The sequence below is a fragment of the Girardinichthys multiradiatus genome, chromosome X, assembly GCF_021462225.1.
Source record: "Girardinichthys multiradiatus isolate DD_20200921_A chromosome X, DD_fGirMul_XY1, whole genome shotgun sequence".
In the NCBI taxonomy this organism is placed as follows: domain Eukaryota; kingdom Metazoa; phylum Chordata; class Actinopteri; order Cyprinodontiformes; family Goodeidae; genus Girardinichthys; species Girardinichthys multiradiatus.
In genome coordinates, this window is record NC_061817.1 from 26,120,228 (window position 1) to 26,143,520 (window position 23,293).

Consider the following 23,293-nt stretch of genomic DNA (forward strand, 5'->3'; position numbering starts at 1 on the left):
ACATCACAAAAGGCTTTCAGAGTGGCCATCGAGGGCCATGAGTGGCTCACCTTGTAGCTGAGATACACGAGCAACATAGTTTCTGAAAAGCTGATGAAAGCCACAAGCACCTGTAAAACAAGAGCGAGAGATGGCAAGTAAGAGACAATTGTACAGACACAGAGGAAGAGCAGATGGAAAGAGAGGGGGAACAAGACAGTCAGAGAGAGAGAAAGAGAGAGCAAGGAGAAATTAGGAGGTGCAGAGATGAAGAGCGTAGGAGGAATCAGTAGGAGGGCTGATGGTTTTGCTTCAGAGGGAATAGGTTTGAATGAATCAACAGACATTCTTGTGTCTGATCCTTTTTTATATTTATATGTATATATGTGTATTCGCTCTGCAAGTGTAAACACGTTTTACCTACAGTAATTTCAGCTTGGTGTGTCAAATCCCTGAGACAGCATGACATAAATTCATGTGCAAATCAATGCAAAACAAATGTTAGCATGTAGATATATACCAGCCAGCCACATAATGAAAACACCTGATAGATGAAGAACATGACATTGATCATGTTTACCTGTAGGTTGCACTGTGCCCTGACTCAATCATCCACTTAAACAGTTAAGATGAGCACGTTTGGCAATGATGTGCAAGAACCAGAGATGCACTGAGAAATCATCTGGCAACTGGAATCAGCATCGATTGTTTTTTTCCTATCAGTGATGGCTTAATACCTAAGCACTAACAGTTACTGTTACTGGGGGAAAATACGCAGTTAGCTTCTTTCAGCATCACTGAGGTGTTTGAAAATGAATTCAGAGGAAGCACAAAAAGATGTAAGATGCTTGTGGAAAGGAAACTATTTTCAGAGGAGGTACTTCAGCATATGAAAGGAAACTCAACAAATTACAGCAAATGTGCTTTATTTAATTCTTTTGAGAAGTCCAATTCCATCTGTCTCATATCATAATGGATTAGAACAGGTTGGCAATCCTTTGGAAATCTGACAGTTAAGACAGGGAAAACTAGCTCTGCAGTAAATACACATAGAGACTGATGCTAGTCAGTAATGCTAACCATGTTAATCAAGCTAATGGCTCCTATAAGATGCTAAAGGCACTGAAAATCACATTTCTGTGTAGCCTATTTTTCAGCCGTTCTTGAATTTATGGAAAGAGTACAGTTATATGTTATAATTTATGAACTGGGCTCATTATTTAAAAAATATATATATTTATTTTCTAAAACGCACTGAGGTTACTGGATATTATTTAATCGCCTGGAATTTCAGTGAAGTGTTTGTAAATACCATAAGAAAATTGATGGGGTTCTTTACCTTTTTTCAGTGGAGTCAGGCTTTACTTTGAAGTGTTTTTTGATACACCTTTAGCCATCAGTGACTAGCAGTTTTGTCAGGTAATGGTTTGCCTTGTCTGGCATGGTAATCTAACTTGCACCAAACCACCCAGGAGTTGCATTAATGGTTGCATTGTCTGGCATGGTAATCTAACTTGCACCCAAACCACCCAGGAGTTGCATTGACATTCGTTCAAACTTTAGCATACATGCCCTACAAAGAGGGCGTGGCCATTTGTGGGAGAAGGAAGTGATGTTATATCCCTCTATCGGCAGCTTTACAAATATAGTGATCGGAAATCGGAAACAAAATCTCTGAATGGTACATTCAACCCACAAACAGCTGACAGGTGGTTTTTATTATTCTGGCTTACTAACTTATATCACATATGCAAGTATGCGTAAATTACCGTAGGTTAAAAAAGGTTTAACAAGACGTGCGTATTCAGTGTATATCTGACCTGTAGTGCCCACAGAGGTAGAGGTCTGTCAACCCAGATGATGAGTTTCCTACAGAGAGGATAAAGGTGAAAAAGTGATTAGTGGGTGGAGATAAGTCAAGGAAAGGCAATATTTCCATAGATTGCACTAAAATGCAAGATACAGGCAACTTTCTCCTCCCAAACACTGCAACCGTGTCTACAAACACAACTCAAGTTGTTGTGTTAATCATGGTGTTTACAGCTGAAAATCAGAGGGCTCATATTGTAGGAGCAAAGTAATTTTTGCAGAGCAAATTTGCATTCTTATTGTGACAGAAAGAGTGAATCTTTTTCCTCTAAGGCACTCTGGAGCTTATTGTGGCTGCTTGCCATGAATGTGATGCCATGACTCTGCTGCCTGCAAAAGGAGGCAGACTGAACTCACTGTGTCACGCTCCTTATTCATTTGGAGCCAGAGCCTAGTCAGTGTCATTAGCCATCAATTAGACCAACAGGTCCACTGAACAGGAGACATGACACAGCCCCGGGTCCATGCATGCTATCTGGTACTCCTCTGTCTCTGTTCCACTATATTACATACTTTATCTCCACTAGATCGCTGTTGATTAGGCAGCACAGGCACTACATACATATTATGTTGACAGGTATTCAATACAGCTGGATTGTGATAAATGAATGAAGTCCTGTGCTGCTTAATATCAATACTGCAGATTGCACCAGTTAAGTGAAGCTTCATTGATTGTGTTATACAGCATTTCCGTCCGGGGAGCTGGGGGCCGTAGATGTTGGTCCTCCTGGATGTGTGGTTTCATTCTCATTGTCTACAGGCAGAGGCCATCACTCCTTATTAGAGCCGCAGTTTGTATGCTTACCAGTCAAACTCACTCCAGGGACGGGATGATGTGTTATGTTTGGTGCAGTTAACTCCGCTGCCGCTGCAAGGGGCAAAACAACCAATAAAAATCTGTTTTTCTGCCACATTCACTAAAACTAGACCACCCAAAAATTTTAAGCAGATATTCCTCTACATCCCATTTTTCTCCTGTGAAAATCTCACATGGAGTCCTTTCAGCAGGATGCTTCACACACACTGTCATCTCATTTATTGACCTGGTGCTCTTGTGACTCTTATCAGGTCCTTAGAGTCACAGAGTTTCACCAATTAATACCCGTGTTATTGCCGTTTCTCTCACCAGTCCTGTCTGTCCTCTTGTGGGTTGTCTAGCAGGACTCTGACAATGTAGAGGAGGCAGCTCAGCACTTTTAGAGAAAAATTAAACATTCGCACTCGCAGACCTGCAATGCAAATTGAAATTAAACAAGCTTATTAATTTAAACAGAAAAAAAATCTGACTTAGCTATTGTTTACACAATGTCTGTTCATATTGGCACTCCTGGTAAAGATGTGTCAAAACCCTTAAAATAACTTGTAGAAGAATCAAACCTTTTGATATGTAAATCTGTTTATTAATTAAAATACTAATTAGTAATTACTTGTTTTTAATAAAATCTCAAATTACAGGCGCTGCTTGTGAAATACAATGCAACGAGAGTTTTTCTATTTCATGTTTTACTTTTACTTTTTCTGTGTCGAAGAACTTGAACTAATATATGACATGACAATGAGGCCCGTTTCTCTTAGCCACTCTTTAAAATGTGAAAGTCAAGTGTACATACTATTCATGTAAGTCGGAGGTGTGTTATAAATAAATCAGGGAATGGGCCACAAGAATATATCTGCTTGTCTAAAGTTGCCCACATCTACAGTCAAATACATGATTAAAAAGTTAAACATCACTGGAGGCGTGCCAAATAAAGTTGGACAAGGATCCAGCTTCATCTTGCCTTAATGCACAGTGAGGAGGATGGTAACAGAGGTCGAATCTTGGGGTTACCAAGTGCCCCTAACATGAAAGGCATGCCAGGGAGAAGCCTTTTCTCTCCTACTATCACTACTGGGACTGAAATTGTGGGTTGGTTGATGCAAATGCGATTGCATGTTTATGGCAAATAACACACCAGGTGAGTTGTGTGTAAACCAAAGGAAATATACAGGGGTTGGACAATGAAACTGAAATACCTGGTTTTAGACCACAATAATTTATTAGTATGGTGTAGGGCCTCCTTTTGCAGCCAATACAACGTCAATTCGTCTTGGGAATGACATATACAAGTCCTGCACAGTGGTCAGAGGGATTTTAAGTCATTATTCTTGCAGGATAGTGGCCAGGTCACTACGTGATACTGGTGGAGGAAAACGTTTCCTTATTCGCTCCTCCAAAACACCCCAAAGTGGCTCAATAATATTTAGATCTGGGGACTGTGCAGGCCATGGGAGATGTTCAACTTCACTTTCATGTTCATCAAACCAATCTTTCACCAGTCTTGCTGTGTGTATTGGTGCATTGTCATCCTGATACATGGCACCGCCTTCAGGATACAATGTTTGAACCATTGGATACACATGGTCCTCAAGAATGGTTCGGTAGTCCTTGGCAGTGACGGCCCATCTAGCACAAGTATTGGGCCAAAGGAATACCATGATATGGCATCCCAAACCATCCCTGATCCACCCCCATGCTTCACTCTGGGTATGCAACAGTCTGGGTGGTACGCTTCTTTGGGGCTTCTCCACACCGTAACTCTCCCGGATGTGGGGAAAACAGTAAAGGTGGACTCATCAGAGAACAATACATGTTTCACATTGTCCACAACCCAAGATTTGCGCTCCTTGCACCATTGAAACTGACGTTTGGCATTGGCATGAGTGACCAAAGGTTTGGCTATAGCAGCCCGGCCGTGTATATTGACCCTGTGGAGCTCCTGACGGACAGTTCTGGTGGAAACAGGAGAGTTGAGGTGCATTTTTAATTCTGCCGTGATTTGGGCAGCCGTGGTTTTATGTTTTTTGGATACAATCTGGGTTAGCACCCGAACATCCCTTTCAGACAGCTTCCTCTTGCGTCCACAGTTAATCCTGTTGGATGTGGTTCGTCCTTCTTGGTGGTATGCTGACATTACCCTGGATACCGTGGCTCTTGATACATCACAAAGACTTGCTGTCTTGGTCACAGATGCACCAGCAAGACGCGCTCCATCAATTTGTCCTCTTTTGAACTCTGGTATGTCACCCATAATGTTGTGTGCATTTCAATATTTTGAGCAAAACTGTGCTCTTACCCTGCTAATTGAACCTTCACACTCTGCTCTTACTGGTGCAATGTGCAATCAATGAAGACTGGCTACCAGGCTGGTCCAATTTAGCCATGAAACCTCCCACACTAAAATGACAGGTGTTTCAGATTCATTGTCCAACCCCTGTATGTGTAAATGCGCATCTGCCCACTGTTAAGTATGGTGGAGGATCTGTGATGCTGGGTGTCAATTTCTCCTCCAAGAGCCTCGGGAACCTTGTTAGAGTCCATGGCATCTTTAACTCTTTGAGACACCAGAATCTAAAGGAAATTTGGTGTTAAAATGTTATTGCAGGAGACTGTGCTGTCGTATCAGTAAAAGGGGGTAGTACAAAGTAGGACATACATGATATATGTTCAAATTAAAAGTTGGATTTTTCTTAGTGTGAAGATATGTAGCTGCAATAAAAGATGAATCTATTTTAAAGCTTTTAACTTTTACTAGGGGTGCCAATAAGTGTGGACTGCTCTGTAAATGGCGAACAGGAAAACGTTAAAAAATCTGAATGAAACATATTTCATTTTAACAACTACACAGACAGATGACACAATTTCAAAGAGAAGAAAGTTGAGGAAACAGATGATGAAATGTAGAGCAAGATTTGCATAGCTTGGTACACTAGAATGAAACTTTTTTTCAGCCAAAGGAGGGAGCGAATTGAGTGGAAACAAAGACAGCAAACAGAAAAATTCACATCTAGTTTCCAGACAGCTGAAGGGGAGCTCCAAAACTTGAGGACTTACTGGATCTTTGGTTTTTGATGAAGAAGAGCTTAAGGCGCTCCTTGAAAGTGTTCTCGTTCACATAGAACTCCACCTGCACCCTAAGAGCGGGATGGAAAGACGGGCAGTCAATAAGAGAGGCGAGGGTAATGAGCAAAAGAGTAAACAAGGAGGTGCTTTGGGTTGCTGAGGGGAGAAAACACTTCTTTTATTGTGTCAAAAAACAGGAGCGGAGAGAAGGCAGGGCTGGTAGGTAAACAGTAAAAGAACAAAGGTGAGGAAAAGAAAGCGTACACTTGAGCAAATTGGAGATGGAAAACAAGATAATGATTATTTAAACAGAAAGGTATGAAACAATGACAGTGCGGCTGGCTACATTAAAGACTAATGGGTTTGGGAGGAAATGGCGTTCCTGCTCGTCCGCCTGCCCATCGGCCCAGACAGCCGCACTCGGTCTCGTTATCTCCACTGATTAAATATAGAGCAACAAATTACTTCCCTCTGATGTTTCTGCTGAACATGGGAGGCCATAATTACTGCTCTTTCTGCCTCCCCTGTCCGGCACCCTCCTGTTAGGAGGGACACACTCACGCACACATATGCATGTAGATGCCCAAAAGCCCACACCTGCTACCTGGGTATTTGTAATATCAGACCAATTATATGCCCAGCTGCTGTGGATTCTCTTGTGGTGGAAATAGCAAAGAAACAGATTATCAGACAGGCAGTATGTGACTGCATTTCCTGTCTGACCACCTCAGGGGGGAAATTCTCCGCAGCTCTGCTTTGATTCAGTGAAAAGAACAGTGGATGACTCAGGTTGAATGTAAAAATAAGTCTAGCCCGACACGCTGGTGGTCTCCTTGTACAACATAGGCAGATTAAAGAGAAACAGAACAACTGGCGTCTGTTCTCCTGAATGCAGGAAGAGGCAGCAGTGTCGGTGGGGGGTCCTCTCAGTGTTCCAGAGAGACGCTTTATCACCGGTCCACATGGTCCAAGACACGCTGAACAAATGCAAACCAGCATACTTCTCAGGGAAGATTTGGGAGAGAGGTAACTTTCCTTTGTTTCTATGGGAACGTATTTTTTTGTTCATCTCCCTCTGTCTCACAGGAGCAGATGTGAGCAAACATGTTCCCATGAATTGTGTTCAGCCATCAGAGTTGATGGCCCCACTGCATCTTGCCGAAGTCCCCCTTCTCTCCGAGCAGATTGGTGACAGCAATACTTTTGCACACATGACTAGAATAAAAAAAAAAAAAAGAGCTTGAGCCCTTTTGCAAATCTGCATAGTTCCATAAATGGAGTTTAATTCATTTCAGAACAGACTGCAGACATAAAATAGGTTACTGTGACAAAGTTTTGACATTCCGCACCACTCTGGACTACAACCCATTTTAGCATTGTAACTGTTTGCACACCTTCCAATCCCCTTTGGATAATCCAATTTAGTTTTCTTTGTGGTACATTTCAAATTACTAAAGACTCTTAAAAATGCAGCCTTTCAAGCAATCAACTTCTACTTGTATTATATTGGTATGTATGTACTTCCAATATAATACGGTATCCTCCCACAGCTGCACTTTGTTACTGTGCTACATTTCTTCTGAAAAGCATCGGATTCTTGTTTAGTGTTCTCATAAAAAAACTGCATATGCTTTTATGATTTCTTTCTTCCAAGGTAATGTGTTTTTTAACAGCAGCATCCATCAGAAACAGCATTTGTTCATCTCATGGTGACACTGTTTTATTTATGATGTTTAATATCTCCAGTTTTTTTTTTACCGTTTTTATTTTTCCCCGGGGCATTTTAGGTGACTTCTGTGAGTAAATTCAGATGTACACACACATATAAATAGATTTTTTTTCCTTTCTCAAAGCATGCTCAAACTTTAAGAAATTTTGGAGGTCGTTTTGTTGTGTGTTTTTAATTGGAAGCTGAGGACTAAAAGTAAAAACAACATACAATGCTTTGCAGAAGTTATGGCTCTTGAACTTTTCATTTTTTTTATGGTAGCTACAACCTTCAATGTATTTATTAGGATTTTATGTCCTGGACTAACGAAGTAAGGCATAATTTGTGAAATGTAAGAAAAATTATAGCTTTTAAACTTTTTATATTTGTGGCCCTTTGTAGGGCTACCTTTCCTGAAAAATCACATTATTCCTCTGCCTGCTTTGCACAACTAGTCTCCCATTTCTTGCCCATTATTCTTTACAAAAGGGCTCAAGCTCAGTCAGATTGGATGGAAAGCATATGTAACAGCAGTTTTAAATTCTTGCCACAGTTTCTACGTTGGATTTAGATCAGGACTTTGACTAGGCCATTCTAACATATGAATATGTTTTGATCTAAACCATTCCTTGTAGCTCTGGTTGTATGTTTAGGTTCGTTGCCCTGTGAAAGACGAACCGCCGTCCCAGTCTCAAGTGTTTTGCATCCTCTAACAGTTTTTTTTTTCTATAATAACTGTTTAGCTCAATCCATTTTCCCATCAACTCTGACCATCATCCCCACAGCTTGATGTTGCCACCACCATGTATCACTTTGGAATGGCTTCATTTTTGTGGAATGCCTGACTAGTTATCCTGTTGAGAGATTCTCCCACCTAAGCTGTGGATCTCTGAGGGTCCTCCAGAGTTACCATGAGCCTCTCTGCTGCTTCTTAGATTATCGTGTGAAAATGTTCAAGGGGTCTGAAAACTGTTGCAAAGCACTATTAAGCACAGTAAGTTGCCACGTTGCTAAGTGGGGTTTTTAATTAAGGAAAGAACATAATAAAAACTGGTAAGATTTTCTAAAAAGCACATTACAGTGGGGTTTCTGACTACTACCCCTTCACTGTCCACCTACAGATAACCCAAAAGCACAGAAAAGCTAATAATGACAGGATTCTTTAAGAAAACGTTCTTTGAGAATTACATACATCAATGGACCAAGTAATAACAGTTTCAAAAGTTTTCTTGTCTCAGCAAACTCTTCAAAATGTACATTTAGCGAATCTAATAAAATATCTAGCTTTACCTTTAGCTTAGTTTTAACAAAGAAAGTGTGTTGTTTGAACTGCAGGAAGCAAGATGACTGCACATTATTTTATAATGGGGAGTAAATCTGTCTTAGCATGCACAACTGTAAAGATGGGAGACTGGAAAAATGGACAAAAATAAGCAGATGCAGCTAAACGGATAGATGGACCGAAGGAGACATGCGGAGGAGGATCGTAGAAAGGCAGAGAGATTGCTGAGCCTTGTTCTCCTGCTTTTTCCACCCATGCCTTCACTCTATAATGACACAGCAGTTGGCCAACTAATGACACAGTGAACAAAACTACAGAAGCCTAAATCTATGCATGGACACAGCAGCATTGTACTGGCTCCACATTAAATTTAAAAGTAGAGGCTGTGTGAATAAAAGAGAAATGAAGTAACAGTAAGAAACATTGTTTCTTATTAAGATTTTTTACTATTTAATGGCTGAATAAGATTGTCTAAATTTACAAGTGGAATCAAACTGATAGCTGCCTGCTTAAAGTGAAAGCTATCAGGCTGTGAAAAAAAGTCTCCATAACAGATTGGGTGTGGGAGACATAAAACAAATCTTAAATATAAACTTATTTCCACTGATAATCTTGGCATGGCACATTAGCAAGCTCAGATCTGTGAATATCACCAGTCTTTGTTTTCTAACATGAAGCATGCTGTTTCTGTTTTGTCACCCCTGTGAAATCCATCTTTTGGGTTAAGGTGTATAGTAATTTTTCCAGTGCCTTACAAAGACTAGCAAATTAGGATCGAAGGATCATAACACTTTAATTTAAAGTTTAAATCACATGCGGCACATCAGGCTTTCAGTGCTGAATCAGCTAAGCTTTTCTTGATTAGTTTGTGTTGTGGAGGACCAAGTTTTCAGCTTGTTAAGACAAAAATATTAATTTTTTAATCCACCTATCCATCCGTCCCTCAGTCCGTCCGTGGCTCCATTCTGCTATTGCTTGTGAAAGACATACCAAAACGTAAAGCAGACCCAAGGCCACAGAAAGGATTATACCTTAAACATGTCTTTGCCTAACTTTGTTGTCGCTTTGATGTTATGTGTTCAAACTAAAGAAATATAGAAAACCATCTCTGTGCAACAGCCTGAAAGCCAGGATCATGTATTTCTTTATTGCAGGTCAGCTGCTTTTGTGTTAAAACTCATTGATGCCTGGAATGCATTCTCAGATGATGGGATAATGATGTACACCCTTGACCTTTCCTCGCTCTCTCTTTTTCCACAGGTAGTACATGGTGAGTGTACAGCGGTAACAAGATTTTATTAGCACACGCGGAAACACTGATTTCAAGCCATTTCTTTCTTAGTTGATTTTTTCTTTTTTTGCTTTGAAGTATTCCTACATTATGTTCTTCTGCTCTGTCTACAATGTAGCACTCCAATAATTCAGCTGAAGATCAGTTGGCTACTCTCCTCTGGGAATGTTTTTCTTCCAGTATCTCACTTCTCATTAGCACATCATGTTCCCCTCGTATAAAAGGAAGCCATTGTTAATCTGGATGACTTCATCAACATGTCTCTCATTCCACTGATAAAACAATCTGGTAAAATTTTATCAACAAAACCGAGGAAACAATTTCCCCTGGTAGAAGCAAAAGTTACTACTTATTTAATGATGCTAGGTTTTTTTTCATAATTTACAATTATATGACAAAAATAACCCTAAAGTACAGATCATCAGCTTTAAATTGTTGCTATTTATTCCGTAAAAGAAGAAAGTGCTAAGAAAAGAAAAATCTTCCATTATTAGCTCTGTCTTTTCTAGGTGTTTAAAAGTAATTGGATAAATTTACATAACCATAAATAAAATTTTTACTTCCAGTATTTCTGTGTCAAAAATGCTTTTGCAGGCAATGACTGCTCGAAGACTGGAACCCCTAAATGAAAGGGTTTCCATGAGCCCTAATTACAACTTATATCAGTTGTTCATTAGTGGGAACTTCTTTCTTTAGTTTTAAGTGCAGCTCATTTAGCCTATAAGCTAAAGATGGGTTTATCTCTCTGTTTACATGAGTTTATATATGCTCTCTTGATAATCCTGGAAAGCAGATTTTTATACAGTCACATACAAGTTCAGCTAGAAACACATATATGCTTTTTATCACAAATAAATGTTAGTGATAAAATAAATAAAACACGTCTTAGATAGATCCTTTAGTGGAAAAGTCTTGATCACAATAAAACAGACCTTAAACAAGGGCAAATGAGTTCAATTACACTAAATGAGGCAAATGAATTACATGACCCGGCTCTAACATCTAAAGAGAGACGAGGTGCACTGTGCTTCAACCAAGCAAAGGGCAGGAGAACAGCTTGTCCCTGACCCAGATACACAACCATCACCCACATAAAAGAGCATAGACAGCAGGTGGAAAAGAATGAGACTGCGTGTACATATCCCTGCATGAGAAAAATCCATTTTCGAGGCACAGTTTTTTCTTTTATGACTTACAATGCAGGGATTCATGTTAACAGGGGAGTCAAACGAAATGAAGAGCATTGTTTTAATAGTCCTCGCGGCTATCATAGAATCGATTTTAACACTCCAATGCAACAAGTATCTTCATAATAGCATAATCATGGCTGGGGCATTTAAAGAGTCTGTTATTCTGTTTGTTTACTAGTGGAGAACCAAGAAAAATGTTAGTGTAATCCACAAGCCATCATTGTTTACAGGCAAATTTGCATTTAATCCTACATTTTATTAGAAATAAACAGAAACATACAGTGGCCTTTTTACCGAGCCATCTGATAAACTTCCCTCAAAAAGAGGAAAACCTTTAGTGGCCACTGAACATGCTCCATCCACTATCAACCCCTGCTTTGCTTGCTGTAATCAAGAAATCATATATAGCTTATTAAACGTGCTTCAATGAAACCCTATCTTTCCATCTACAGAGACTACATTAGCTTCATTTGTGCACAGGCATTAAAGAAGTGATTAGTTCAATGGGAGATATGAGTCTTTTTTAATATCGGGCTTCAAATAATCCCTTTGAGAATCACGCCCGATGCAAAATGAGTGAAACATGAGAGAACTCTCTATTTCTCTGTCTCTTATGTCATTGAGCTGGTTTGAATTTGAAAGACAGTTCTTTTGGTGTATGAGGCTAGCATCCAGTAGTTTGGTGGAAAAGGGGAAATGTAATCAAGTGTGTTTGTGATTCCTTACCACACTATGCCACAGCAACTGCCTGCCTCGCGTTGGAAGATTTTGGCCTTATAGTTTTATAACATTTTAAATTATGCCAAACACAGAATGTTTCTGTAAGATGGAAGACCATGCTTGCATGGTTGTTTGTTCTCTGTGTCTCTATGTGGACTGGCAACCTGTCCACAAGGACCCCACCTCTCGCCCAATCACCGCTAGAGATAGGCACCACCAACCCCTCAAGGATAAGCGGACATAGACAATGGATGGATGGACGGGTGGATAAATAATTTATATTTTTCAAATTTGAGACTCCTTTTGTGGTATTGCAGGCTCTTTTTCCTATCAGAAAGAAGCTTCTAGGTTAAGTTAAAATATTTTTAAACCTCGGCCAAGGGTGTGAATACTTATTATGGACTGAACAGTACATATAATGACTCAAGATGTTTGGACAGTAGCAATTATACCTATTTTCATTTGTTAAAATCTGCATATTGTTTCATTATAACTAAAACTGCTGTCTATCTTCACATTGACATTTTTATCAAAAGATTTTAATATTTTCTGGGTTTTGGGATTTGTTAGGTCAAAACTGTCTAATAGATTCATTTTTTTCCCAACAACAGTTATGGAATCCATTCAAAACGTTAATGTTTTGGTTTTGGTAGATAATTAAAACCCTAAAAAAAGCATCTTTTTGTGAGTTAACACAATGCCTGTATTAGGAAGGCTACAGAGTATGTCTCCCCTTTATTTACATTTTCTCTTACATTTAAAATCAAATAACTGTTGCTTTTAATAATTAAATTAATGTGCTATATGGCTGACCACAGTGTAAAATGATGTCCAGGACAATTTTAGGCCCACATTTCTGGACAGAGATAGCTCACAGAATTTTGAGGTCCTATGTGAACGGAATATTAATCACTTGTGAAAGACTCGCTCATACACTAATACCCTAACAGATATGAATATTGGTGTTATTGAGTTCTACACGGGTTTCACTAGATTAAGACCTGATTTAAAGAATTAAGAGGGAAGAACACAATGATGGTGCAGCGCAGATTGAGAAGGCTACTGTGTGAAGATGTGGAAGAGAAATTGAGTAAGAAGTTGTTTTAGGGAGCCTGTAATAGCCTGTAATTTGTATGGTAATCCTAGAACGCTTCGACTGAGCCTGTTTAATGTGGAGCTGTGGAGATTTTTTTGGATTTCTGTCAACTAATTAAAAAATTTGTCATACAAGTGGTGCTTAGATAGGTGTCATGTTTACAAACTGCCATGTTTTGATTTTCCCTGAGAAAATGTTTAGCTATTTCCAAGGGCTATTTATCAAGGGCAGGAAACAACTGAGTTTTGGTAAAATAAGGCATTTTCTGTTACCAGTTTGGCAGAACCCAACATGAATAATATAGCCATTTCAGGACGATCAAAAATGATTTAGGTAAAAACCAGGCAGTTTGTTTGACTGGCAAAATCCTTAACAGCCTGCAGAAGATTTGTACTTAATTGTTTAGTCATCTGGCATTTCCTCCAAACAGAAGCCTCTGACTCACTGGCAGAAAATATAAATGTTGGTCTGAACAGAACAGGCACCAGAATGTTCCCAGTTTTCTCTTCCTGGAAATTTCTCCAACAGATGGATGAGTATTAGGATGCCGATCACTTACAAAGCAAAAATACAGAATGTTAAAAAAAGGAATTGCTGAAACCAAACTCTTTTTACCTTTGTTTTTGTCTGCAGAAGCACACACACAACACAATATCATAGGTGCAGCTCAATAAATTACACTACTTTTGAAAATGTATTCAGTTCAAAAAGTGAAACTCAGATTGATTGGAAAATTTACATAAGACAAAAAAAAAAAAGATTTTTTACAGACAAATTAGATATAGCCATTCATTATCTATACCCAGCTATCCTTACAAGGTGTTTGGGGGGCTGGTGTCTATCTCCAGTGGTCGTTGGGTGAGACTCAGAATTCACCCTGAACACTTCATTGGCACATCACAGGGCAACACATACACACAAAGAACAATCGACCATGCACCCACACACACAATTACTCCTAAGGACAATGTGGAGTGACCAATTAACCTAACAGCCATGTTTGTAGTCTCAAGGGAGGAAGCCGGAGAACCCACAAATTCACAGAGAGAACATGTAACCTTTCTGCAGAAAGACCCCATGCCGGGATTTAAACCCAGGACCTTCTTGCTGCAAGGCAACAGTGCTAACAACTGCTCCACAATGGAGTCCTATTGTAGATGTAGACATAATAAAATATAGGAGTTTCAATTTTGAATTTAATTAACTTTAATGATATTCTAATTTACTGGGATGCAGCTGTATTTGCATTTTCTAATTTGTTAAAAATATAAAATTTGAAATTTATAAAATTTATTATTTTTTATGTCTTTGTCAAGTTGTTATTGCATCAAAGAAACGGCAGAGATGAAAAAAGAGGTTTATGCAATGTGTGAGGAAATTTCCCCTTGAAAAGAATAAGAGATCCCCCGGTGTGAAATTAATCATTAAATGAAATTTATTCTCCAAAAGTCCGCAATGAAATCTTGTTAAAAATCTAAATCATATCCCACTGGGGTTCAGGAGTGGTTTTGAGGGGAGAAAAAAAATCATAGATTTGGAGCCACTTCAATCAGAGGCGAGATGCAGAAAAGAGAGACAGAGGGAGAGCTGAACGTTAAATAAGGGTGACACATGAGACACACACACGCACCCACACGCACCCAGAGGGATGCAAACAGAGAGGAGAGAGGAACACACTGGGCCTGCTGAAGGTAACAGAAAAGGTATTACTGTGCTCAGTGATGTAAGATTTCTTTTTCTGAAGCAGTGCAGCCATGTGTGTCAGGGAGATAAGTTTTGTGTAAACATGCTGAGATTCTGATGTTTGCAGTTGGATGTGGTTCTACCGGATAAAAGCAATCTGAGCACCAGCAGCAAACGAAGGAAGCTAGAAATGAAAAGTATTACTCCTAGATTTCTGGACCAGGCCAGATAAACTCTGTGATTCAGCTGTAATTAAGTTTCTGTCACTATCAATCACAGCTCTCAATTTCCCTCTAATCATTCTATTTCATAGCTGCGATTACTCCCCAGGCACAGACATCAACACACCTCACCTCTTCTTAACCACTCTCACCATTGCCACAACTGTGAGAATATTTGGGGATGAAAGCATCTGTGCATGCAAATGTCTCCACACAAGCAAACATTTCACCAAAAAGAGTGACAGGTCTGCAGAAATCCAAAGTAGTACCTTTCCAGGAAACTGTGCAATGCCTGTTGCAGACTCATTAAAATATAAAGTGGACGCAGAAAATGAAATGCATTATATAGAAATCATTATATCAACATTTGAGAGCAAAACATTCTCATTTATATACTTTTAATGGATTATGAATAATTTTTTGAGCAAAAACAACAGATTAAAGAAGGTACTATGGAGAAAAACTGTCATATTGGTTGTTTTTGTTTTGGCATGTGTGTCCATTGTGATTTTTGCTTTAGAGAACCTCAACCGTCAACTTAGAAAATATGCCTTGCGGTGCAAGAGGTGTCAGAGATATTTTCGCATGTGCAGCATGTTCTGCTAAACCAAATTTAAATGTGATATTATCAGCTTTTACGGTTCTTTTTAATATATTTAACAAACTTGTTAGTGTACTGCAATCAGTTCGGCTCTATTTTTCAAACAGATGGCTTCCCATTTTGTAAAAGAAATTGCTGCAGTGACGCAGAATTCACAGCTGAAGTCAGAGACAGTAAGCCACCGAGTCCCCGAGGCAGAAAACAACCAAGGCTGATACAAGAATCTTCTGCTGAAAATATGTCTTCAGTTCTGCCAAATACTTGTTTACAGCAACAACCAGGGTCTTTTTCTGCTGGCAAACTGCAGTTTTGCTCTAACGGAGGTCACATCTGTACCATCTTTCCCTGTTTGTGGCATATGCCCTTACATATGGGATATGCTATAGTGGGTGTTTTGTGTTTTCTGGATCAGCTGGTTTTGCTCATGGGATCAAATTTTCTCGGCCTTGATGGAAATTTTACATTTTTTACTTCTCTCTATGACCAAGATCTTCCTTAAATTAAGCTGACAAAATATGATTCAATGTTCTCTAAGATCAAACATGAAAGCAAAATATTCAGTTAAGCTATTTGGTTGAACCTCCGTTACTAACAGACACAACTTTGAAGAGGATGGAGGAAATGCTTGTTCAAATAAGTGGAAAAAAGTCAACAATTCCCACAAGATTGTACCTATTTCTACACGTCATAGCATACATGCAAATAATTTTTCAGATATAGGACAAACATAGTTATACACTGCTCAAAAAAAGAAAGCGAACACTCAGATAGCACGTCCTAGATCTGAATGAATGAAATATTCTCATTGAATACTTTGTTCTGTACAAAGTTGAATGTGCTGACAACAAAATCACACAAACATCATCAATGGAAATCAAACTTATGAACCAATGGAGGCCTGGATTTGGAGTCACACACAAACATAAAGTGGAAAAACACACTACAGGCTGATCCAACTTTGATGTAATGTCCTTAAAACAAGTCAAAATGAGGCTCAGTATTGTGTGTGGCCTCCACGTGCCTGTATGACCTCCCTACAACGCCTGGGCATTCTCAGATGTTCTCCTGAGGGATCTCCTCCCAGACCTGGACTATAGCATCCGGCAACTCCTGGACAGTCTGTGTGGTGCAATGTGACGTTGGTGGATGGAGCGAGACATGATGTCCCAGATGTACTCAATCGGATTCAGGTCCGGGGAACGGGCGGGCCAGTCCATAGCTTCAATGTCTTCATCTTGCAGGAACTGCTGACACACTCCAGCCACATGAGGTCTAGCAATGTCCTGCATTAGAGGAACCCAGGGCCAACTGCACCAGCATATGGTTTCACAAGGGGTCTGAGGATCTCATCTCGGTACCTAATGTCATGGAGTCGTTTTCTAACCGTTTGTGCAGACACATGCACATTTGTGGCCTGCTGGTGTCCACAAAATGCAGTTAAAAGCCTTCAGCTGATTCAAAATGCTGCAGCAAGAGTTCTGATGAAAATTAAAAAGACAGATCATATTTCTCCTATTTTATCTTCCCTTCATTGGCTCCCTGTTAAATCCAGAATAGAATTTAAAATTCTCCTCCTCACATATAAAGCCGTTAATGATCTAGCTCCATCATACATCATACTTGGTTCTCAGACTGCAGGTTTACTGGTGGTTCCTAGAGCCTCTAGAAGTAGAATGGCAGGCAGATCCTTTAGTTATCAGGCTCCTCTTCTGTGGAACCAACTCCCAGTTTTAGTCCGTGAGGCAGACACCCTGTCTACTTTAAGGTTAGGCTTAAAATTTTCCTTTTTGATAAAGCTTATAGTTAGAGTGGCTTAGGCCATCTTCCTTATTTTTTACCTCTGCCTTCCTCCCTCCCTGCTGAATGGAGTAAGGGGGAGTCAGGTTTAGCCTAAACCAGCTCAGTTATGGTTGAGGTGCAAACACACCCTCAGTTTCTGCTACCTGTATGGCCCCTTCTCTTTTCCAATGGTTATAATCAGTCTGACAGAGAGAGGTATCCCGATCCTTGTGGTTTCTAGTATAACAATGGCCATCAGTGGGCTCTAGATGGACAAACTTCATCAGTTTATTATTTTACTTAGTGCCCCTACACGTGGCCCGTTCTGGGGTGGCCGGGCTCTGGCACTCGGTGGTTTGGTCTGGCCTCCCCGGCGGCCTCGCGCCATTCCGGACCCTTTGTGGGGTGCCTTGAGATGACATTGCTGTAATTAAGCACTTTGTAAATAAATAAACTGAAACTATCCCTGTAGTTCTGCTGCTATAGGCTTAGGTTGCTGGAAGACATAATGACCACTTTCAACCTCTTTGTTACATTCTCACACTACTCTCCAATTTTGCATCATTTGCTGTTATTTCAGTTTTTAACTTTATGTTCTCTCTCTTTTCTCTTGCTAGATAGTACAACTGGCCTGACTCTGTGTCTACCTGTGACACCTTTCTGGAGAGGGGCATCGTCCAAGCTTCTGCTGGCAACAACTTAATGCTCACCTTCTACAGATGATCCACTTGGCACTGTCTTTCAGTGTTTAACCCTTTTTGCTCCCCATAGACATGGCAATTGACTGAGCTTTTACGGTAACTAATTATATGTGTTCTCTTTTAGACTCTATCCTTGAAAACTGGCTCAAAGTTTATCTGTTCTTTCTTTCTAGGTGAAATGAATAAAGGAGCTACATCCATTAACATTTACTTTTCCTTCCCATAGAAAGTACTCCTGGATCAGTGCTTCTTTGTTCTCTTTGTGTCTCTGCTCTGTTCTCTCAAACCCCCAGTCGGTCGTGGCAGATGGCTGCTCACACTGAGCCTGGTTCTGGTGGAGGTTTCTTCCTGTTAAAAGGGAGTTTTTCCTCTCCACTGTCGCTGCATGCATGCTCAGTATGAGGGATTGCTGCAAAGTCAACGCCAGTGACTGTCCACTGTCTCTACAAGCTCATCCAGGAGGAGGGAATGCTGCAAGTCACTGACTGGATGCAATCTGCTGTGTTTCCTTAGATAGAAAAACTTTTTATCCAATTTGAATAAATAACTGAATCTGACTGCACTGTTCAATGATTAGGATTAATTGAAATGTATGTACCTGACTTTTGTGAAGTGTCTTGAGATGACGTGTTGTGAATTGGCGCTAAATAAATAAACTGAACTGAATTGAATTAAGTGTTCCCTTTATTTTTTTGAGCACTGTAGTAATGCCAAGTAAGCTTGTCCAAATGTGTCGCCCACATTTGGTGTTAAATCACTGAGATGAAGATTTGGGTCAAACTGTTGCACAGCTTTGGAGCCACAGATGAGGCCTTATAGTCTTAGCTTTTAGGTTCAAGGGGCATCCATCACAACACCACTCATATCTCACTGTCAGTATGACACTCTTTGTTTGAAATGCTGCTAGTTTTATGTCAGATACAACACTGCACACACCTACTTTCTTCATATCAGCTAACAGATATTTTTTTTCCAAATGTCTTTAAGGTATTATTTGCAAATGTGAGAAAGGCCTTTGTGTTATTTTTGTTTGGGAGTTCACATTGGATCTCTCACATGGATGTCTTTTTGCACATTCTCTTTCTTATTGTTGAATCAACACTGACTTTAACTGAGGCAAGTGAAGCCTGTAGTGCTTTGCATGTCGTTCTGGGCTCTTTTGTGAACTCCTGGATGTGTTGTTGATATGCTCTTTAAGTAATTTTGTTAGGCTTGCCACTCCTGGGAACGTTCAAAACGTTTAGTTTTAAGTTTTATACAGCGCCACCTCACAACGCATGTCGTCTCAAGGCACTTCACAGAGTCAATTCAATCGAATCATACAGATTTCAAGTCAGGCACAAACATTCCAAACAATCTTGACCATCGAACAGTGGAGTCAGATTCAGTTATTTATTCAAATTGGTTAAAAAGTTTTTCTATTTATGGATACCCAGCAGATTGCATCGAGTCGGTGACTTGTAGCAGTCACTCCTCCTGGATGAGAATGTAGCGACAGTGGCCAGTCACTGGCATTGACTGTGCAGCAATCCCTCATATTGAGCATGCGTGTAGTGACAGTGGAGAGGAAAAACTCCCTTTTAACAAGAAGAAACCTCCAGCAGAACCAGGCTCAGTGTAAGCGGCCATCTGCCACAACCGACTGGGGGTTTACGTTCACCAGTGTTCCATGTTTTCTTCAATTGTGGATAGTGGTCCTCATTGTGGCTTTATTGGAGTCTGAAACCCTTAGAAATTGTTTTGTAAAACCTTCCCAGACTGATAGACATCTATGACAAATTGGCTGGGGTGCATTGTATTGCTTTTTGAGCCTACTTCATGGTGTCAGAGAGGTTCTCATGAAATGATATCTTGATTGTGGTTAAGTAGTAACCAGGCCTGGGTGTGGCTAGTGAAATTAAACCAAACATATGTGGTCAATCACAGGTAATACATGATAAAGGATAATTTTCACATAGGGCCGGGAGGAATTTCATAGTTTTTTTTTTCTTCCAATGTCTGATATTACAATTTGCTTGATAATTTGTGTGATACTAAAGTATAGGTACTAAAGGTAATATAGGTAATAAAGTGTGATAAAAACAGCAAAATCTCTAAGGGGGTAAATACTTTGACATGTCAGTGTGGCTGTCTTTAGAGGCATAATTTGTAATTGATCTTGAATAATATTTTAATATAAGTATTCAAAATAAATATGCTCTTTTTAAACAACAGTACTATTTTATTGGCATATATTAAACCAATCAAAAATGTTGTCAATTTGATTATTGTTCAAATACTCAACATATTCATAACATATCCCAATGTAACTACATATAACATTACACAACCCTGGCACTAGGAGGTGGAATTTCTTTTCAGAAATGTGATCTTTGACATCCATTGATCTATACTATACATCTTATAGATTTTTTTCATCAACCCACACCATTGGTTCTGAGCCTCCTATATGAACTGAGCACCAACCAAAGTTGCCAGTCTGACAACATTAACTGTGTTGTTTTCTTTTCACTGTTTCAGGGGGGATGATGTACATGTCCTGACACAGAATCCCTCCTTGTCTCACTGACTTAGACAAAAACAAAGCCAACAAAACCCCTGTAATCGGGTCTGTGAGGTCACGCATCACTGGAACATCAGTCCTTGGGCAATAGTTGACAAATTACAGAAGGCCAGAGGAGCCACAGACAAAAAAAGCAAACGGGTTCAGGCTTCTACTGAGCAGCCAGTGACCCACAGGTCAGAAAGGATATAAACAGCATGATATTGTTGTCATTAAACTGAAAAAAACAAAACAGGATCCATTAGTTGTACCTAGATGAACACATGAGTTCTCTGTTTTATCATATGGACATTATGACATTACCCCTGTTTTGTATTCTGCCAATTATCCAATTTTTAAAACACCCACTCAAGTCCACAAGCAACTGCTCTGGTCCTCATTTCCACCTAGCAACAAGATAGACTTTGGGAAGGGGGCTTAAATTTTCCAGTTGACAGCATAATGAAATGAGCTTATTAAAGCAATGAATTTCATACAGCACGTCAAATCGGCTGCCCTGCAAATTGGACTGTATAGTTAAAGGTTAATTGCCAGTTATCCACATCATCCATTTGAGGTTGGCTTTCTAGGTGGCAGATGTAATGTTGATCTCAGAAAATGTGGCACCGAAAGATGGATGCAAGTAAGCAAGAATGGCTCCTTGACTGTTTTCATTCTGCTTTTCTTTGTTGGTAGATTTGAACAATAAAGCATTTTATACACATTTTAAAATGCTGGTCACCTGCTATCATTTTGGTTTCGAAACTAATTTATTTGAATGTTGCCTTGGGGAGTGTAGTTTGCTGTTACAATTTGTAACACTTGCTTTTGCGCACATAAGGACATGAGAAACTTGTTGCAACGTCCAGCAGGTCGACGGCGTGGCTGCTTGATACACTTGAAGCACTAAGCTTTGACATAATGGGCTAAATGCAGAACCGATCAGTAAGGCTACTTTTTTCCTCCCAAAGTGATGTGATGCTCTTCTGTTTCATAGATGCGCAACAGATGCGGCGCGCCGTGCGTAAACGCTACAAGTATACAAGCTATCTTACCTGTCATCGGTCTGCCAGTCCCCGAGCAACAGGTCTCGGAACCGGTACCGGGGTGGCAATGGGAGCACTTCCTTTTCCAGTTCGACCATGGTTCACTTCAAAAAAACGGAGCTGGGAAGAAATACCACCGCAGACCGCGCCTCCGGGCCGAGGAGGTGGCTCCCTGATTTAAAAACTCCGCTCCTCTTCCTTCTACTATTCACAACATAAATTAAAAACGAACACATTGATCCGTCTCACGGCTCAGTCTGCAGCTTCCCTCCTTAAGAGAAAAAAAAACACGTCTTCCTCTCCAGCCTTTGCAAAAAAAAAAAAAAAAAAAAAAAAAGCAGCTGCACTTCTAGTCGAAACGAGGCAACAGGTCGAGGAAGCTGATCTTTCGGTGCTTGGAGGCGGATGAGGCTCCACTCTCAGGCTGAGCGCAACTGGTTGTCTCTCCCAACAGCAGCATCCTCCCTGCCTAAGCGCCACATGGACTGAGGATAAACGCGCACTGAAAGGAGCGAGTTTGCAGATACAACGAAAAAAAAAATCATGATTTACTACAGCACCAAAATAAAAAGAAAGCAGTTAAAGAACGATCTGCAGTGAATCCACACTGAACTCTGGCAGTATTACTGTTCAGCAATCTGTCCCACATTCACCCTTGACCCCCAGAAATGTCAATCACACTCAGAGGCGTGTAAATCTCAGCCCTTTTCAACTGCAACTCCATGTGCTGACTAAACAGTCATTTTAGGACAGATGCAGTTAGCTATAATTAGGTTTGGAAGAGAACCGTTAGAATATACAAGAGAACTCATCAAATTAAGTGCAAACCTTAAATGGTGTATATTTATTTGAAGACATTTAACACGATTCTGCAAGGCTTGCCAACTGAGCTGAGAGCGTCTGTTCTCTCATCCATAAACTAAATATAATTAGGATACCCAGCTGAAGCAGATGATGTGGGAAATAAACATTTTTATTTTAAAGACGTAATCCCAACAGAAGGATCGCGTTGGTTTCTCTGAACACTTACCATTACAAAATCCTACTCTTTCAAATATGTAATTTCAACAGCCCCATGCATGCAATTATAACTCGTGTCATTTTGCAACCAAAACACATTTTCATGCAACGTCCCACGTTTGTGCCACATCTTAGCTTATCTGCAACTCAGAAGATGAACAAGGATCAATCTTAAAGAGCCTCTGGTCATCAGAGGAGTAATGAAATTCAAATGGGGTTCTTAGGAGGCTGACAACAGATGTTATTCAAATTAACCTCCATTAATTAATATTAATCCTCTATGACATGGCTCTGACAAACCAGCCCTCGTGGGTTCAGGTGTTGATCCAATAAGGACCCAAAACAATTTAATACCATTTAATTAGACGCAGAGATTGCAGTGTGTGCAATTTGTCATTGTCTTCATTTGATTTATTTACTTTTGCTTTATACTTTTTGGAAACAGAAATAACATGAAGAAGATGCACCTATTTCGCCCCCTGGTGGTCATCATGAGGCAAACACGCAATCTGCAGCCAGCTACATTATTTAACCACTTCTAACACGATGATTGTTGATGAGATTGATGATGAGACTCAGGTTAAAACCTTAGGAGAAATGCTCTGAATAGCAATGTGTTATGGTGAACATTAGATACTCTTGAAATATATTAAGGGAAATTTTTAAAAAGACTGGCAGGAAAGTA

At 39.9% G+C, this 23,293-nt stretch overlaps 1 protein-coding gene across 1 annotated transcript in view; it reads right to left on the bottom strand.

Moving 5' to 3' along the window:
• Window positions 1–22,161, bottom strand: part of LOC124862877 (potassium channel subfamily T member 2) — a 98,593-nt gene extending 76,432 nt beyond the window's left edge. The window contains exons 1-6 of the mRNA XM_047357063.1: window positions 21,598–22,161; window positions 5,720–5,799; window positions 2,975–3,077; window positions 2,654–2,716; window positions 1,800–1,848; window positions 51–110 (exon numbers count right to left, since the gene is read on the bottom strand). Of these exons, the coding sequence (XP_047213019.1) occupies window positions 51–110; window positions 1,800–1,848; window positions 2,654–2,716; window positions 2,975–3,077; window positions 5,720–5,799; window positions 21,598–21,686 (444 nt within the window). The 5' untranslated portion in view covers window positions 21,687–22,161. The remainder of the gene's footprint in view (window positions 1–50; window positions 111–1,799; window positions 1,849–2,653; window positions 2,717–2,974; window positions 3,078–5,719; window positions 5,800–21,597) is intronic.
• Between the last annotated feature and the right edge of the window lie 1,132 nt (window positions 22,162–23,293).